Source organism: Typopeltis vanoorti, chromosome 19 (assembly GCF_054136105.1).
Source record: "Typopeltis vanoorti isolate ZY-2024b chromosome 19, IOZ_Tvanoo_1.0, whole genome shotgun sequence".
NCBI classification, from domain to species: Eukaryota; Metazoa; Arthropoda; class Arachnida; order Uropygi; family Thelyphonidae; genus Typopeltis; species Typopeltis vanoorti.
In genome coordinates, this window is record NC_143567.1 from 92,199,061 (window position 1) to 92,219,265 (window position 20,205).

At 33.8% G+C, this 20,205-nt stretch overlaps 1 protein-coding gene across 1 annotated transcript in view; it reads right to left on the reverse strand.

The window, feature by feature from the left end:
* LOC150096343 (putative neutral ceramidase C) overlaps nucleotides 1-20,205 on the reverse strand; it is an 81,655-nt gene that overhangs the window by 22,360 nt on the left and 39,090 nt on the right. The window contains exons 7-10 of the mRNA XM_090408812.1: nucleotides 18,118-18,240; nucleotides 13,920-14,006; nucleotides 9,163-9,267; nucleotides 4,181-4,262 (exon numbers count right to left, since the gene is read on the reverse strand). Coding sequence (XP_090264938.1) covers nucleotides 4,181-4,262; nucleotides 9,163-9,267; nucleotides 13,920-14,006; nucleotides 18,118-18,240 — 397 coding nt within the window. The remainder of the gene's footprint in view (nucleotides 1-4,180; nucleotides 4,263-9,162; nucleotides 9,268-13,919; nucleotides 14,007-18,117; nucleotides 18,241-20,205) is intronic.

Sequence of the window (20,205 nt, forward strand, 5' to 3'; positions counted from 1 at the left end):
TTTTTTTTTTTCATTGCGCTTCAATAAAATGGTGGTGATATACATCTACACACAAGAAACTAATTAATCATGAAAAGATGTCTCTTCACCTTATTCTATAAATGATTCTATTTATTATCTCAACAACTGAACTTCGAGCTATTTTTAGCATTTGTAAAGCACACTTAATTTTGTTTTTAGGATTTTGCCTTTTAAAAATATTGCGATTTGATAAGTTTAAACAGTAATTCTAAATACTGGATTTCATTAAATTTCATCGAACCAAGGAGAAATTATTATTTCGAAACTAATAAACAATGAAACAGTTCAGCTATAGCGAAAAAAGTAAAAACAATATCGTTTCAAATTGTGTTTATCTTAGACATTTGATTTTACTACTAGAAAGAGTACGATTGAAACCAAAATAGAAATTACTCTTCATTCCCCCTAATGCGTTTCTCAAGGAATACATTATATATATATATATATATATATATATATATATATATATATATATATATATACCCTTATGTGTTTATGTGTGTGTGTGTGTGTGTGTGTGGAATTATCATAAACAAACCCGGCATATTGCAGAAGTTATGTTTGGTCTTGTTTTGTTTTTAGTTTCGCATTTCTAAGACTTCATATTCAAGTGACCATAAAGTTTTCAATGTTTTTAGTGATAAGGTTTCTGCACAACGGCAATAATCCTATCCACAGACTTGGTGATGATGGTTTTTCCCTTCAGTCGCTTCCGACCCCAGGTGATTTTCTAGGCATTGCGCACAAAGTGTTCCTGATGAGATTTTTACAGGATAGTCCCATTGCTTCCCCCCCCCCCCCCCAATTTTATCCGGGCTTAGAACCGGCATGTAGCTGGAACTATAATCCATGTGTGTTCATGGGGGCCGATTTGCGTGTGGTCTGGGGGAAGAAAAACCGTTGCCGGCTGAAAAAAACCCCTACCCCCGTATGAGACTGGCTAACTCACCTTTTGTCGAAAGAGACCCAGATAAAGGTTCCTCACGTCACTGACGGGAATCGAGCCCAGGTCTTTCTGACTAAAGGGATTTGTATACTGACTGAACTATGGAGTCTTCATCCACACACTTACTCGTCTATTATTATTACATAATATATAAATATACCGGGTGATTATAAAATAACTTCAAGTATTCAGAGCCTCTAGCGAGTAATGTATTGGACGAAACATACCAATATTCGGTAGACGTACACAGTGGAACATGGGGATTCGATTTAACGAAAACCAAAAGTACCAAAAGTCGCCAACAGGGGAAATTTTTGCTCTGTTTACCGAGTAAAATGCATTAATTTGCATTATCGCGTTTCTTGTGAGCGATCATGCAATAAAAGGAAAGATTTCTTATCATTCGAAGACAAACTGCTTTTCGATGCCTCTTACTTTACGTGAGCGTGCTTTGTTAGTCAAACTCTATTATCAGCGGAACAATAATGCCAGTGCTTGTCTTCGTGATTTTCGGCGTATGAAAAATTTACGAAAAGGACCGATTAGCGTAAGAAACTTACGAAAACTGATTCGGCGATTTGAAACTACTGGAACTCGAGCAGTTTTCCAGTAAGCAGTTGCAACTTGTTCCAACAAGTTGAACAAGTTACAACTGCTGTTGTGGAACAGGAGATGACGAATGTACAGGGTACCAGCAATGCACGAGCAATATCCCGGCAAACGGATATCGCATACACAACGGTGTGGAAAATCCTACATCAGATGTTGAAGTGTTACCCCTATAAAATCAGTCATTCAAGAATTGATGGGACCACACGAATCGACTTATCTTTGAGATTCTTAGCGCGCATGGAAGTAGATGATGCATGGCGGTGGCAGATTTTATGGAGTGACGAGGCGCACTTTTATTTGAACGGCGATATTAACACATGCAACTGTCGCATTTGGGCTGAAACTAATCAGCACGTGTGCCTACAGATGCATATCCACTCGCCCAAAGTCACAGTGTGGTGCGGATTTACGACGTCTTTTATCATCGGTCCATACTTTTACGAGGAAAAATCGCTAAAATGGACTAGTGACCTGTTCCGTCAATGCTAACAGATATGCCAATATGCTACAGAACTTTGTAGTTCGACAACTGCAGCAAAGAGGATATCTCGATTCGACCATCTTCAGGATGGTGCACCACCCCACATCGGACTTCAGGTACAGCGTGTTTTGCGACAACATTTCTCTGACAGAAGAATCATTAGTCGTGCATTTCCCACGCCATGGCCACCGAGATCGCCTGATCTCAATCCTTGTGACTTTTGGCTGTGGGGATTTCTTAAAAGCATTGTATATCAAGGACATGTACCCGATATTCCAACTTTGAAAGATCGAATAACGTTCACGTGAGACAAATCAATTCCGATATGTTGAGAGCCACTTTGGAAAATGTCGTGCACCGTATGCAGAGTCAGGAACATCAGAATGGTGGTCATATGCCTCTCATTTTCCATTTAGTCATTCATTAGTCACACATACTAAAATTAATGTGGAAGCGCCAAAATTTCCCCTGTTGGCGACTTTTTGTACTATTTTTTTTTCGTTAAATCGAATCCCCATTCCACTGTGTACGTCTACCGAATATTGATGTGTTTCGTCCAATACATTACTCGCTAGAGGGCTCTGAACACGACGTTATTTTATAATCACCCGGTATATACTCGTATATATTAAATTTTAAAGATTTGTAATTGTCGTGTAATATTTTCATTATAAAATTAGGTACATTTCTCTAAGAATATATATTGAAAATACCAAGAATTTTTAGTACATTTGAAAATATGAAAATAATAATTTAATGATAAAGTTTGGCCATTATTATTATTACAGAAACTCGTTTTTTTTTTTATTTTATACCCAAATAGTGTTTTGCATCGTATTGGAGTACAGAGTGTGCAGTGACTTTGTCCATACTTTAAGTTATTCCTGAGGCCAGTCCTGGTTAGAAATATCACATGAATAAGGTTCCTGTTCTCAACGGTTACAGAGTTTCAGGTATTGGAAACGAAATTGATTTTGAACAAACATAATTATTTACTGGAAACAAAATTACAGTTCAGTTTAAAATATTCCGACTGCCTACAATCTTCGATGCACATCCTGACTCGTTCGGCTATGGAAAGTGTAAGCCGTTGGAAAAATTGCAATGTCATTAACCTTCCTACAACATAGAAAATTTGATGAATTAGTCCTTATCTCGTATTCACTTGGCACTCATAAGTTTTGTAAAATTCCATATATGGAATTATTGCAAACATGGTGGCCAGTTCTTCAAAATGGGGATACTTCGTTACAATGTGCATTGCACATTGAGATACTGAGGAACGTTTTTAGTTAAATTCTGTGTGGAGAGGGTACTATTTCTTTTCTATCGGTTTTATCGTTTCCATTTATAGAGGAGGTATTCTCTAAAGGGAACTGTAGTTCATTTTGCAGAAATCTAGTATGTTTGTATGTTGTTTGAAGATGTATGGTGCAATCAGTTCACCAACAACGATATACATACCACATATTTAATTGCTTACTGCTATTTCTTTGTATATTCTCAGTTCACTTCCTTTTCAAATGGAGGTGTATTCTCCGTTCACTTCCCCACCTTCTCAAATGGAGGTCGAATTTCTTTCTGATGGATTTTTAGTATTTTGTATGTGATTTATCACCGACGTAAGGTTTTAACGAATAAGGTAGCGCAAGTGAGCTAAAGATTATGTAATCCATAATGCCATGACCCAATGTGAGAGACCAGTGGACCACCACCACCGTTTTTATTGGAAGCCTGAAAATGGCCTCAAAAATAATTTGTATAGCACAGTTTAAAGCACAGTTTCTTGATTATTTAATCTGTAGCCAATTGATGGTACGAATGTACTACAAGTTTAGAACCTTCCATGGTTGGAATTGAGATTAAAATGAATGAAGAATGTCTCCAAGCAATTTTATTCCACAATGATTTTCAGGGTAGACTCTTCATTTGTAGTATTTTCCTTTAGGGATGATAAGTTAAACGTTATGATGGTTTAAAAAAATAAAACCCTAGAGTTGTTTAATGTGCGACATGTAGGTCGCATATTAAACCATTTTAGAGTTTATTTTTTTAAAACCGTCATTGGACCTTTGGCACACTGTCTGGATTACAGAAGGTATGAATAAATCTTTTCTTACCTTGTTTAAAGTCAAAATCTCCCGGTCCATCGATTGTACCCGCTGCGAAGCTGTAGCCCATAGCAGGTTTACAGGTTTTTATCTGAAAAAAAGAAAGAAAGAAAATAAGTGAAACATTAGGAAACTCTTATGACAGTTTTGAATTATTTTTTATGTTAGTTTATCTTATATTTAATGTTTTAAATTTCATATTTTGTAAATTCATTATTGGATATTTATAGGCATGTACAATTAAGTGACATTTCACTGTAATGACTAATAGAATTAAATCTGCTTGTAGTTATTCTCAAATGCGATATTGTATAGCAGTGCATATTAATAACGATTTTAGCAGACTTTAAAATTTTCTTTAGCCAGAAGGTGCATCTACACCGTATGTTATAAGACTCTGCATGTTTCTCTATGAGAGATGTCCTAAAAATATATATCTAAAAAAATATATACCGCTGTCAGGGGTAGCGTGAAATATGACATTCCTAGCATCAGTCATGCTTTTCGTTTCATTATGAGCGGAAACTACTACTTTTCTTCTCATTGTTTTAATAGCATTTCGCTAGTATTTCCCGGCTAATGACCCTTCATCTGCAGCCAACAGGTTGTGGGAGTCGTACACCACTGCCTGCTGGTTGCCAAGCGAAGATGCTATCCACAAGGCCACGCAAGCAGGCAGGCGTAACTGCCGATTTCAAATAGGCTAGACCAAAAAATATTAATTAAAAAAATAAAAATAAATAAAATAACCAAATGATGAACTTTAAAAATAATCATGTTTAGAAAACATATGGGTGTATCTAGCACGAAATTAACATAAAATAGAAAAGAAAGTGATTTAGATTTTAACAAATTACGTCAGAAGAATTTTGAGTTCTTTTCATTTCTTTCGTAAAGAAAAAATAAATCAGCAAAGAAAATTGTTCATCAAGAAATAATTCAGGAAGGCATGCTATTTCGATTTTAGAATAACTAGTTTATACGCAAATATTGGAAATTTGCTGTTGACATTGCCTTGCAATTTATATTTATTGTTGTTCAAATTAAGTGGATATTGAATCCAACATTATTTCAAAGCCGAATAGAGAAACTACAAGAGTTTCGTGCCAAATATATGGAAACTATAAAAGTTTCGGCGGATCCAAGCATAAGCAAACCTCTCATGACAGGGGCAACTCGTAGTAAAGGTGAAACAAGCTCCGATCACTATCCTTAGTATTTCCCATAATGCGAAACATATCTCCTAGCGGACATGTATGATGTTATACATTATGGGGGGGGTCACTGACTTAATTTGACTTAATTTGAATAATTGTGCATCACCGAAGGGAAGCCTTTTGGCTGTCTTATTTCAGTATTTACTGTTGGTTTAGTAATATTGATACAATTCGCAATATTGGTCAGTAAATTTTCCAAGATCTGTTGATTTATTAATTCATAAACAATTTTATCATTTCCTGAAAAATTTGTTACCCATGCAAGAGATACAATCCCGCTGACGGGATTGCTATAACATATGCATTTATATAACATATAAATGCTATAACAGAAACTCTTTTCGTATTATTGTAATAGGCTAAGAACAGAGCAAGAAAATTCCAAGTTATATGAACATTTAATTATTGCACCACTCCATAATTTTAAAAACCAAAATTCTCATTTGGTCTTTCAAAAATCAATAAAGACTAATTTACCAAGCTGGCGAGTAAGAACGTTTTAAAAAGAGGATATTATGTAAAAAAAAAAGGATTGTGAAAAGTGGTAGTAAATATTATGGAGGTCAAGCGAAAAATAATATTGATATTATTTTTGAAGAGCTGAAGTTGTGGTTTGAACTTTGAGGAGCACTTCACGGGAAAATCTATTCCATGGAGCTGAGGTATATGGAATGAAAGATGAATGGGAGTAGCAGATTGAGTGAGACAGTCAACTGTCACTGCTGTTCGTGTTCTTGTAGGTTTAGCCCGAAATGGAGGACATAATGAATGCTAAGTCTGTTGAACAGAGCCCATGGAAGTATCTGTAGAAGAGCCACAATGCGAATGCCAAGGAAAGTTAGAAGTAAGAGTCATTTTGAAGAGAGAGAGAGAGAGAGAGAGAGAGAGAGAGAGAGAGAGAGAGATAAAGTATTGACTATTGACTGTATCTTATTTGAGTATTATCAAGAGAGAAGAAACTAAGATAAAAAGAGAAGAACTAAGATTTTTTTCGTGTGTTTTTAGAAGTACTATATTGATGAAGGTTACGAGGTTGTTTTAGCCCTTTAAAGGAGGGTGGTTAATGGAAAGCGCTGTCATCAGCGAAACTATGGAAGGAGCTTAAGGGAAGTGAGATAAGATGCTTATGTTTTCGAGGAAGATGGCGGATGAAATAAGAGTCTCGAGGAACACCTGCATTAATAGGAAAATCTTAAGAGAGAGAGAGAGAGAGAGAGAGAACACCTTACTCATAGTAAGCTATCTGAGAGGCAGCTGGCAGTACATTTGCAAAAGGAAGAAGGCAGACCATAAAATAGCACTTTGCTGAGAAGCACTGGATGCCAAATCCAATCAAATACCTTGGAAATATCAAGTGCAACAGCACAATTTCTCCAAACCTTTCCACTATACGTGTCCAAAAATGGGTGACATAAGCGAGAAGTAGATCTTGATTAGCAGACTCCATATTGGTCACTGATTAGTTAATCGTTCTCTATGTCGAAATTGACTATTGATGACTTTCTCCATTATTTTAGACAGCACTGGGATGAGAGCAGTAGGTCGATAGTTTGATGGTAGACACCTATCTTTTTATCTTTTTTTTTAGAGGGGGGGCTCTATATCCGTTTGATTTCGTGTTGTTGTATGGACTGCGACTGTGTATAATATAGTGTAGAGATGATAAAGGACAGGTGTTAGTTCAAAAGAAGATTTTTTTGAGTAGAACTAGTGGGATACCATCAGGAGGAAAGTCAGAAGCATGTAATGTAGGTAAAGGTGGAGATGGTTTACGTTGGTCATCTGTGAAAGAGTTGGGTGAGAATGATGCAGAGAGGTCAGCTTTATCTTTTCTTTAAGTGATGTTACAATAGTGTCATCTGTATGTGTGTATGAGAGAGAGAGAGAGAGAGAGAGAGAGAGAGATAGACAGACAGAGAGAGAGAGAGAGAGAGAGAGAGAGAGAGAGAGAGAAGCAGGAGCACCGAGGGGCAGAAATTGTGCCCAACAGCTTTTGCAAAGGACCAAAAAGCACGATTACCATTGCCAAAAGTGGCAGGTTTTCTACATTAATCCTTTCCCATTCAGACTAGCACTGTTAATGACTGTTTTTCAAGTATTTTGATTTTTTTGATCAAGCCACTTACAACATGCTTGTTTTTTTTCATTATTTTTATTTTTCTTGAACTACTCTGGCACACCTCTTGATAATACCATAGCTCTTGGATATCGGGAGGAAATTTTGAATAGTGAGGAATGCATATTCTCATTCCCAATGGATAATTTATGTCACATGGTCACAAATACCTGCATATGGAGAAAGGAAACAGTATTCTGACACTGGAAGGGAGAAGTAAAATCTTCGGAAATCTTTCCACTCGGTGGTGTTGTAGCACCAAATGATGCAAGATGGTGAATTGCTGATGGAAGGGAAAGGACGTTCCAATAAAGAAAACTTGTATGAGGTTATGATCTGAATTACCGAGATGAGAAATAGTTAATAACAATCCAGCTTCAGGAATAAGAATTCAACGAGGCCAGGATGAACGATTTTCAGAATTGGAGGACAGGTAGAGGCAGTAAATCAACGCCACTTAACGAGGCAAAGTAATCTTAAGCTTGCAAGCATATTGTGTAGAATTTACACAAAATGCTTGTGTACACTGTAGATGTACAGTGCTCTGGAAAGAATCTTTGTTCTAAGGATCAAACAGAGCATAAGCTGCTGCAGATTCCCCAATAAGGAAGGTTGTGGTGGTGTCTCACCAGCAGTGCAGCTCATTTACCACCTAATAGGTCTAATTAGCATTTCTTCCAACTAGAGAGGAATCCTGTGATAGCGGAATTGCAATTAAGTGCTGTGTATTTAAAATGTATTTAATCATTTGTGAGGCATTGCTTAAAAGTGCTGGACTGGTCGCCAGTGTCAGTGCAGCTGGAAGTGGACTTGTTTACGCTAAGCATCGTTGATTGCTTTAATTTAACAGTTTAAATTGTTTGTGTCGGCGATTTTATAGATGTTGCTTTTTAGAGACCTTTTGAATTGTTGCATACAACCATCATCACATCCAAAGATATTCTCCTTTGGACAATGTCTTTTTATTCATAAGATAAATGAAATGCAACTCATGGTTCGGAGATTTGAGGATGCTTCAGACCGAATCGCAGGCAACGGTGAATACATTTCAGAGGAGGAGGATTATTGATATTTCGATATTCAGTTAGAGAAACACTGGACTATAAATTCGAACTGCATTGAAGGGAAACACTTTTTAACCAAGTTGAATGAATGATTTATCTTCTATGATTATGCCGGGCTGATTGGCTGAGCTCTCCGACCAATGGGCTGTGGTTCGAATCCGCCTTGGACATGGATGTTTATGATTGTTTTTAAATGTGACACGTCCCGCTTATTGGAGGTTCGAAGTGGCTTGAAAAAAGTTCTGTTTGGTTTCTAGAGACGGATTATGTAAACAAATTTAAAAAATAAATAAAATATAATATAATTTAAAACCTTTTAGTCCGCTCACAGTACTAATACGCAGGGGGTGGCAGTCACATAAACAACAACAAGAACAAAAAAACATTTTGCTATTTGATAAAAATGCAAACATTTGTCGGAAAAGTCGGCAGGTATCTCATAAACATAATCTGTGTCGTTTAACCCAAAACATCATCATAAATTTGGTCTAATCAATGAAAACAACGTAATATCTGATCTTTTAAAAGTGAACAAATATTAATTTTCAGTTTTACAGGCTTTTTTTAAGGCTAAAATTCTAATAATCAACTTACTGTAAGATTGTCGTTGATTCTCACGTAGACATCAGTCATGTCAACATATTGGTGTATAAACTCAACTGAGCCGCTAATACGTTTTTTAGCTGATTTGAACAGCTCCTAGAAGATGGAAAAAAAATCTGAATTTAGTAATAATCTATTTTTCTATTTATTTATTTATTTTTGCGTTTACTAGTCTAGGATAATCCTAGAATAATTCTTTGATATCATGAGAAAGTCATCGCGAGAAAATTTTGCGAAATTCATAAATGGCTAGAGTTATAAGATAATAGATGGACTCTCATTCACTGACTCTTTGGACCACGCAATGTCAAAATTTTGTAGACATTGCGTGGTCTACAAATATTGTAGACCACAGTTCCTTCTGGTCTGTTTCCCTTTTCTCTTCTTCATTCTTATGTTTTTTCCTAGTTTATCAGTCTTTATATTTCACTTGTACAGTACTTGTATTATATTTGTAGTATTATTTTTACTACCTTCTTATAAGACTTGTGTTGTATCACTTTTGCAATATTTATGTTGTTGCTTTACCATTGTTACACCCTGATAACCTAATAATGTGAAAATTTCAGTTATCATGATGTAACAGGAGAAGAAATAAAAAAACCCGTATAAATAACTAAGTGAGCAAGCTTGTTCCTAAGCAAATATCGTTAAGAGCCTTTGAAAGTAACGAATACATAAAATTAAAAGAAGGAAAAGTATGCTTGGATCCAAGTGAAAAATATAGCTGAAATTGTTTGTTGAACTAAATAAAAAAAAGGGGGAGGAGGAAATTTATTACAGTTGTGATATGATAAAATAAAGTTAAGTAAAGCAAAGAAGATTAGTCATAGGATTTTGTATGTGAGAGGCTAGTTGTTACACTTGAAATAAGAGATTAAAGATTCGAGTTAATTCTTAGAAAATTTTGAAAAGGGGATTAATTTAGTATAGATGACATAGAGGTTAGCTTAAACAAAAACCAAAAAAAAAAGCTCAAGGGCATAATTCCCGAATTGAGACTTCGTCACGTGTCAGTCGCGTGCACACGGACCGCAGGATGTTTTGGCAGAAAAACGCCACTCTAATTGGTCAGTGAAATCGACTCCAGTAAAGGGGGGGGGGGGAAGGGGAGAAAAGAAATTGAAGAAGGTGCCGGTAGGGTTCATCGTATAAAAGGGCTAGCAACCCCCCCCCCCAAACGAGGCTTTTTTCCTCAGAGTTTTCTTTACGAGTCTTCGTATAGGTCTCACGCGGTTTTCCTAATTTTCCTAATGTTGAGCGGCGGGTTAGAAGTTTTCTCCGTCCGACACAATAAGGAAACAAAGTGTGCGGGATTTCGGTTCTGTGTTCCTATTGTAAGAAATGAGGGACGCCGTTTAGTAAAAAAGAGAGAAGATAATGTCAGTGTGTTTCATCGTCCAGTGATCGTAACGAGAGAAAGAAAATTCTATAAAGGAGTCAGTGCCCACGTGGTGAATTTCACAGCCGTAGAATAGGTGATTCTATGTATGTCCTTGATTGAAACATGTAAAGTAAAGATCGTGAAAACCCATCTTAATGCCAAAAGAACTTAGGAGTGATAAGTTATAGAAGAGTTCGTCCTAAGAAGGTGAAATATCGGAAAAGGGTAGAGACCAGTGTAGAAGACCCAAGTCAAAAGGTACCGTAAGAATCTCGTGTCAATTCAAATCATATGTAACTGTAGTCATTGTTCAATACCTGAACAGTTGAAGGGATTAATGAGAATTATACTCAGACTTTAGTACATGTCAGACTAGAATGAGAATAAGCTTGTTACTATTAATTAATAACTATTCATGTGCCTATTTATGCATGTACATTATATTTTAATTAAGAGAGTTTTAAAGGTCAAAGGTGTGTATTAGCTCAGCGAAAGGATAATTTTAATCCATATTGTCATAGTAAGAAAATTAGAGTAACTGATTATATATGTCCTAGAAAGTACAGAATTATAGCGTGATCAGACCAGTAAGGGGTTAGATAAAGGGTCAACTAGTTCTAGGACTATATATGTTTTGTTTGTATAGAATCTGTTATGGCAATATGATCACAATTCTCATGTAGGATCTTAGCCTAATACTTGCGTTTAGCTAGTGTTAATTGGCATTATATATTCTTAGTATTGAATTGAGTTTTATTTGATAAAGAATGAATTGTACCATGTTTAAGAGTTCAATAAACGTTTGTTCAATGAAAATACAGTTGTCTGAGATTGCCGCTCAATGCACCACTTGTAACAACATACGAACCTAATCACGAGGGGGGGGGGAGGATTTGTTAAGTTACGAGATAACGGCCACGATTGCATATTAGTATTTACACTCAGACATATTTTGGTAATTGCTCCTTGTTTTTGAATTTTATATCTTAAACTAAATGTCCTGAAAGGTGCAGTATAAAATAAATATTTAGGGACACTAAGGGGAGAAGAAGCTTGAATATTTGTATTTAGGTGATATCTCGTAATATAGATAAGATTTGGATCAAGACAAGTGGAGTTTCACAAGTAAGGATAGTTGAAAGCATAATAATAGTAAATTGGACGCAACACTATTTTTGTAGTCTTAATACATTTCAAAATTTAAATGATATTGTGTTTCAACTGACTGATCTTTTTCACAAATGTAAAATGTATTCATTATTGCAGGTTTTAAAGAACTAAGGTACTTGAATTAAGTTAATTATTATAGTAGCAAAACTGTTTTATGGGCAGATTACTCAAAATGGCTTTGCTGTTATAAACATTATTATTGTAAACATAAAGCTGAGATTGAACGCATTTGCTAATAGTATCCATCCAGGTATAATGAATTTGGGGGTTATTAATGGTCCCGGAACTTGGTCAGATGATATAACATGTACTTGGCGGAAGGCAGATAATAATAATAATAATAATAATAATAATAATAATAATAATAATAATAATAATAATAATAATAATAATAATAATAATAATAATAATTATTATTATTATTATTATTATTTGACACCTCCAGGGAGTCCAAAGACTCATCGAGGGAGGGTGTGCCAACAGCATCATTATGATACTATAAAATTAATTTTAAATGATAACATGAGATGGCAGCACATGCAATATCTTATACACTACATATCCTGTATATACAGGGTGGTTCAAAATTCCACGTAGAAACTTTGAACCACCCTGTATATACAGGATATGTAGTGTATAAGATATTGCATGTGCTGCCATCTCATGTTATCATTTAAAATTAATTTTATAGTATCATAATGATGCTGTTGGCACACCCTCCCTCGATGAGTCTTTGGACTCCCTGGAGGTGTCAAATAATAATAATAATAATAATAATAATAATAATAATAATAATAATAATAATAATAATAATAATTATTCATTTACCAGCCTTGAAGTTGACCCACGTGAAGGACGTCCAAAAAGTGTAACAACACCAGAAATCATCGATCAAGGTGCACGATATGGCATTGGATGACCGGTGAGTCAAAGTGCATGAAATTATTATTATAATAATAATAATAATTATTATTATTATTATTTTACACCTCCAGGGAGTCCAAAGACTCATCGAGGGAGGGTGTGCCAACAGCATCATTATGATACTATAAAATTAATTTTAAATGATAACATGAGATGGCAGCACATGCAATATCTTATACACTACATATCCTGTATATACAGGGTGGTTCAAAATTCCACGTAGAAACTTTGAGGGGAGACAGAGAACATCAAAATCAACCATATTCATATAGGAAGCATGACCGGAAACGCCACCCGAAAGTGATAGGTGGCGCTGTTCGCCAGCGCTTCAGGTGAGCAATTGGGGCTTCCTCTTTCAAGCTTTCGTCGTACGAAGGACATGCGTCGTTTTACGAACGCTGAGATGGCAGACATGCACCTCGTTACCATATTATGTATCCAACTACTATTGAACTGTTCAGTTACGCCTAATAAAGTTTTTTACGCTACTTACTGCCCTGTTAGTACTTCCGGTGGCGTTTCCGGTGATGCCTTCCTATGTGAATATGGTTGATTTTGATGTTCTCTGTCTCCCCTCAAAGTTTCTACGTGGAATTTTGAACCACCCTGTATATATATATATATATATATATATACAGGGTGGTATGGGAACACTGATTTATTTACAGGGAACAATGATTTATTTAGTAATATAAATAATAATATAAAATTATGAAAAAAATATCCATTTTTACTATAAAGAATGAAAATATGTATAACAACATAAGATTTAAAAGAAATCTTAATATATTAAATTTTATTTAACTTAATGCGCTTATCAATAAAATCATTTATAACGCTATCAAAATTCAAATTTTTTTTTGTAATTTCATGCTCTATAGATATTATTGCCAGGGACGACAAATTTATATATATATATATATATATATATATATATATATATATCAGTCACTTTGTTCACTTTATCTCTGCCATTAATGTAGGCATTGCCCACAAAGTATTCCTGGTGAGATTTTTACAGGGTAGGTGCATGGGATATAGTAACGATGTTCTTTGGTTCTTATGGAGGCAGCAGAAATGACAGTTTTACCGTTTATTTATTAATGAAGTAGTTAAAACATTCAATAAGTAAATTACTTCCTTCTCCCTACAACCTTTTCCTCCATTTTGGTCCAATTCGTGAAGATTGCCATATAATAGTAAAACATTTGTAGTTCTATCATCGCTACATGACTAAAAAGAAAAATCTGCAAAATTAAATATCACTTACCTTAGCTTTTTCATACTGCCGCTCTCCAATAATTTTAGTACTTTCGAACATATCTTTTCCAGGGCCTTGTGCAATACATTTTTCATTCTATAAAATTAAACAGATTGAAAAATAACATAAAAATATTCTATTTTTTATATGGACGTGATCAGTATTTTCATGAATACTTAAGTCATAAACTGTCAGTCATGTCTATCCAAATTAAACACTAGATTATTAGCTTAATCAGCTCATCTCATGGAGGAAATTTTATAAAATCTCGATGGTGGTAAAAGTAGCAAGAATATGAGTAGTAATGGTAGTACAGTGTCTTTCTGATGCAGAGCATAGAAAGCAGGCCCGTTTCTACATTTTGCGGTTGCGAAATGGAAAAGCGGGGCCCTGAAAGTTAGTAACATTTATGGACATTTTAAATGGAAGAATATCTTGTTAATTAATTAAATCAAATATGAAAAATATTTATGCACATAAATAAACAAGTATGCTCTTTAGCATCAATTTAAGTAAAGGGAAGATATTAGTTAAAAAATAAATGTGTTTGTATGTACATGATATATTATTTTATTATGTAAGTACACATTATCATATAAATACGCCAGAACAATGATTTATTTAGTAATATAAATAATAATATAAAATTATGAAAAAAATATCCATTTTTACTATAAAGAATGAAAATATGTATAACAACTTATAAGATTTAAAAGAAATCTTAATATATTAAATTTTATTTAACTTAATGCGCTTATCAATAAAATCATTTATAACGCTATCAAAATTCAAATTTTTTTTTGTAATTTCATGCTCTATAGATATTATTGCCAGGGACGACAAATTTTTGAGATATAGAAGACCGTAAATAGGTTTTTATTAATTTTAATTTGGAAAATGACCTTTCTGCTGATGCGACCGTAACTGGACTGGTCAATAATATTTTAAATGCGTAGTAATATTTGGATAAATATCCGACAAATTATTTGCAATTATGAATTTTAAAATATTAATGGGTGCATCTTCTGGAACAGTATTTCTAAAAATAATTAATTCATTGTAAAATTCAGATTCATCAATATCTGTATTTAATTTTTGATACAGCTCATTTTCTGTCATTTTTCTTATTAATTTTATATCATAAAGAAATCCAAATGATTTTTCGTGAATTTCATACAATTCGAATCTTTTTTTGACAGATTGTAGAGCAGTATCTAAAATTACAAAAAAGAAATTTATCCTAAAATTATCTTTGTTATCACCTATGTGTGATTCATCAGGCGTGTCATAATCAAAAAATACTTTTCTTCGACGTATTCGACTTTCTTTAAATTTAATTTCTATTTCTAATAGATTTGACAGTTCTTTAGCAATCTCAAAACAACTATCAAATCCTGATATTCTCTGCTCTTCAAAGTACTGCACTAACTCTTTAATATGCTTAGTTGCTACGTCTATGGGAATTTTTGCATTTTGTAATACTTTACTTACTAAATTAACTTTTGACAAAAGCTCATACCAAATTACATGGCTTAGTATAAACTCAAATGAATCTATTTCTTCATATATTGAAACCACTTCTACTTTGATAGTATTATCTGATGCAGTTTAAATAATTCTTTTAGTGCATTTAAAAATTCTGGAATTTGAAAACGTACAGCTCTAACTAATTCTATTCTACAAATTTCTTTAATATGTCCCAACGTGAAGTTGAGGCAGCAAATATTGTATATATTTTTTTGTATAGCATTAAAAAATTTATTGCTATAATTGATGATTTTGTGACATCCCCTAAAATCAAATTTAAATTATGACAGGCGCAAGGAGTATAAAATGCCTTTTCGTTTTCATTTAAAATGTAAGCACGGACTCCCTTATATACTCCTTTCATATTCGATCCGTTATCATACCCTTGCTCTCTAAAATCTGACAATTTAAGATATAATTTATTCAAAAGTGATTTTATATTTTCAGATCTACCTTTACCAGTAGTGTCATTAGTTGTCAAAAATGTCAAAAAGTGTTCACGAATTTCAATATCTGCTTCAAATATATGTAAAAATCTAAAAATTACTAAAATTTGCTCCTGATGACTAACATCAGGAGTACAATCGAGAATTATTGAATAGTAATTTTGTCGTATCATATTTATAATATTTTGTTGAATTTTGGTTCCCATATCAACAATTAATTCATTTTGCATAATGGGTGTGATAGATAAGAATTTTGTTTCTTACCTATAATTTTTTTCCCATTATATTATTGACATTAAATGGTTACATTAATTTAATGATTATATTAATTAAAAAATTTACATTAAATGATTTTTCCCATTTAAAATCATTAAATGCTTTTAAAAAGCATTTAATGATTTTTTAAAAGATCATTAAACGATCTTTTAAAAGTGGATCAAATTCTGCAATTAATTCTATGATTCCAAAAAAAATTACCATTATGGGCTGTGTACAAAGTATCAAAATTACCTCTAAAAGCTAAATTATGTTCGGATAAATAAGGAATTGCTGCTACTATTCGTCTTAAAACATTTCTTAACCGTTCTGCTTCAAATTTTATGACATTTTGATTTGCCTGATCAATTGTATTGTGATTGTTTAAATTACATTCCATTTGTGTCCATGAATACATGCATTTCATGTGCACTGGATTTCGTTCGTGCGACTTTAATCTTTCACTTACATGTCGCCAGTCAGAAAAGCCATTATTAGATAAAAAATTATCTGCAGAAGAAAATAATTTGCAACAAAAACAAAAAATTGGAAGAGTTTGAATATACAAGCCATCTTCTGTTTTGCTTCTCTCCGTTAGCAATTGTTCTACTATAGTGAGCTGTGGAAAAACACCTCTTGTAGTCATCTTTTGGAAAATCATTTTCAGTCGGAGGAGACGGTGGACCACGTTGTACAATTTGTGTTAGTGTTGCGTTGTTCAAAATTTTGGGCCATGTTGCTGGATCATCAATAGTAAATAGTTCATCTTCCTCTGGTGTCTCAGTTTTAGGATCTTCAATACTCATTGTTTGACCAAACGCGTCATGTTCTCTGCTTCCTTTGAGTATTTCAGAACTCTCATTATTAATTAATGTTGAAGCCGAAGAACTGTTTGTAGTTATTTCAGAACTCCCGTTATCAACTGATATATCTGAACAAATATATGAGTTCAACTTCATAAATTTAAACAGTGAATTTCTTTGACGTTCCTCAGCCGCTTCTTTTCTTGTTTTCGCTTTCGTTTTTCATGCCCACTTGGGTATTTTCTTCCATAATAATCTCTCTCACGACTAGTCGTACTCTAGAATTAAATACGATAGATTTAATTATAAAATAAGTTAATAAATTAAAACAAAATTACTTACCTGATAAATAAAATAGATAATATTAGAAAATAAATAAATCTAATATAGATTGAAAACTACTATTGAAGAAAAATTCTGATGTCGGATAACCTAAAACCAGTTTACAAAATATATTTTTTAAGATGTTTTTCAAGTAATGTCACATAAAAAAATTGCCACGACAGTGGGTGTATATACTTAGTTGTTCATAAAATCATAAACTAAAATCAAGAAAAACTCCTTAAAATTATTAAAAACACCTGTTTTGAAATGCACTTTTCCCTGTTTAACACTATGTTGTACGATATTGTTATAATAGAGTAGTTTCAAATACTACCGCTCTAGCGCTACGATCTTATTTCGCTTACAACAATAGTTAGTTGTAAAATTATATACATATATTTTTCTATATAATAATATTTTTTATATAATAATGACAATATTAATTTATGTAATAATTTAAAAAAATAATTGATTTTGTTTTTTCAATTTTTTGCGCTTTGTGGGGCCTGTGCCACCGCACAGTTCGCACACTCATGAATACGGCCTTGATAGAAAGGACTGATCCCTCCGTATGTTGGTGTATTCGCCGAAATATACGGAGGGATCAGTCCTACATATATCGGTGATATATAGGTGTGTGTGTACGCGCGCACCAGGCACCATCCCAAGTGCTCACAAAATCCTTATTTTCAAAACCCTTAAAATTAAATTCAGTAAGCACATTGTCGTGACGAACGAAATCGAATGTATGTATCCATTTTGTAAAATGATATTTCGCTGGGTTGACTTTCATTCTCTCTCTCTTTCTCTAAGCCTAGGTTAATGCAATCAATTTGCAGCTCATATACTTACTTTACCATTGCATGTGCTTGTATTAAAATCGCAGGGAAGTCCGGTATCAATACAGTGTGGACCAAGTATATTTGGCGAGACATCGCCCTCGTTGGCTTGTGCAAATGCAGCGACAAATGGACCCTAAATAGTATGCAAAAGAATCCATTATCAGTAATTCGTATAAATTAATGAATAATTCATTTCAGTTTTTTAATTATAAAATCCTTTTATTGTAAATTTCATACTATACAGAATTTTGGAAAATCATATGTTTGACACCTAAGTGCAACAGCTCGTCTAGGTTGCAATATAGTTGCAATATTGCAATATAGCTACAGAGAGCTATGTAAATACATTACACTGCCCAACAACAAAAAAAAATTTTTCTGCTGATTATGATCTAACACTTGTTTTTTATTAATTTGGGTGCGCTGATTTCAAATATCAAACCCATTTTTCTCTATCACGTCAAGTTTTTCCTCTATGGCATTTTCTTTTTGCTAATTTGTAAGTTTTTGATAGTTTTAAGGAGGCAGTACTATTTAGAGGATCAAAAAAAATCGATTTTTTAATATTATTTTCTGAAAGTATGTACTTTTACAAATCTGTTCCTAACTTGTTATCAAGAAATTCGAAAAATTCCCGAAGATATAGCCTATTATTCAAAGCGGTGCGCAGATCAGAATCGGAGCGCTCACCGCTCTCGCTTGTTAGTAAAGGAATAAATGCGTAGGAACCTGCAACGGTACGTACTGGTGCTTTGAATGCAAGAGAGGCCTATAACCGACCTAATACATTTAGGTGATGAAAAGTAGGCGATGACAACTGCCTAAAACAAATGAATGCTATATGTGTCATAGCGGACAAAGAACGATCGAAATCAGTCAATCGTTAATCGACCGTGAAAGTATGATGAACGCTTATAACGTTTCAATAAAGTCTCTGGTTTTTTTTTGTCTTGTTAATTGCATGTTAGTCGGCAGTGAAGAAAATACATCATGTCTAGTACTCTAAATTGTGTCAATAGTGTAGATTCCTTCTGCTACATTTGTGGCAGCTTTACTGTTCCCAGTAAAGGACAAATATCACTGATTTCGTTAAGAAAGTGTACTTTGCATACTTTGACGTAAAAATTGCAGAGCAGATCAGGACAAGTCATGGGCTCCAAATAAAGTGTAGAAAATTTACGACAGTTGAGCAAGCAAAAACGCCAAAAATTAGCTTTTGGCATTCCAATGATTTGGCGTGAACCGAAAAATCACGTAGATGATTGCTATTTTTGTTTAGTTCAGACTTCTGGTTATAATAAGAAGAATAAGAAAAAAATTGTGTATCCAAATCTCGACTCAGCAATTCGGCCAGTTGCTCATTCCAATGAAATAGCCGTGCCAATTTATAAAGGACGTTTACTAACAAGCGAGAGCGGTGAGCGCTCCGATTCTGATCTGCGCACCGCTTTGAATAATAGGCTATATCTTCGGGAATTTTTCGAATTTCTTGATAAAAAGTTAGGAACAGATTTTTAAAAGTACATATTTTCAGAAAATAATATTAAAAAATCGATTTTTTTGATCCTCTAAATAGTACTGCCTCCTTAAAACTATCAAAAACTTACAAATTAGCAAAAAGAAAATGCCATAAAGGAAAAACCTGACATGATAGAGAAAAATGGGTTTGATATTTGAAATCAGCGCACCCAAATTAGTAAAAAACAAGTCTCATATAAAAGTCAGCAAAAATTGTGTTGGCCAGTGTTATCATTACGCACCCCCCCTTCCCCCCCACAAAAAAAACACAATCGCCGCATGGTCTTCATGACTATGAGGCGCTGTAATTCAAAATAACAACAAATAAACAATATAAGTAAGCTACAGCGTTTTTCAAAGGGTAAAAAAGAATCCTACACCCATTATAATTTTAGACCACGGTTTAGGAAAACTAATAGTAACATGCGCATCCACTTGAATACGAGCGGTTTGAGTACCTTAACATTAATATGGTTATTTCATTAATTTCACTACAGGAGTAATTTTTCTTCCATTATATGAACATGTATATTATTTAAAATTAGGCGGAAATATTTATTATTTTAACTAAAGAGGAAAT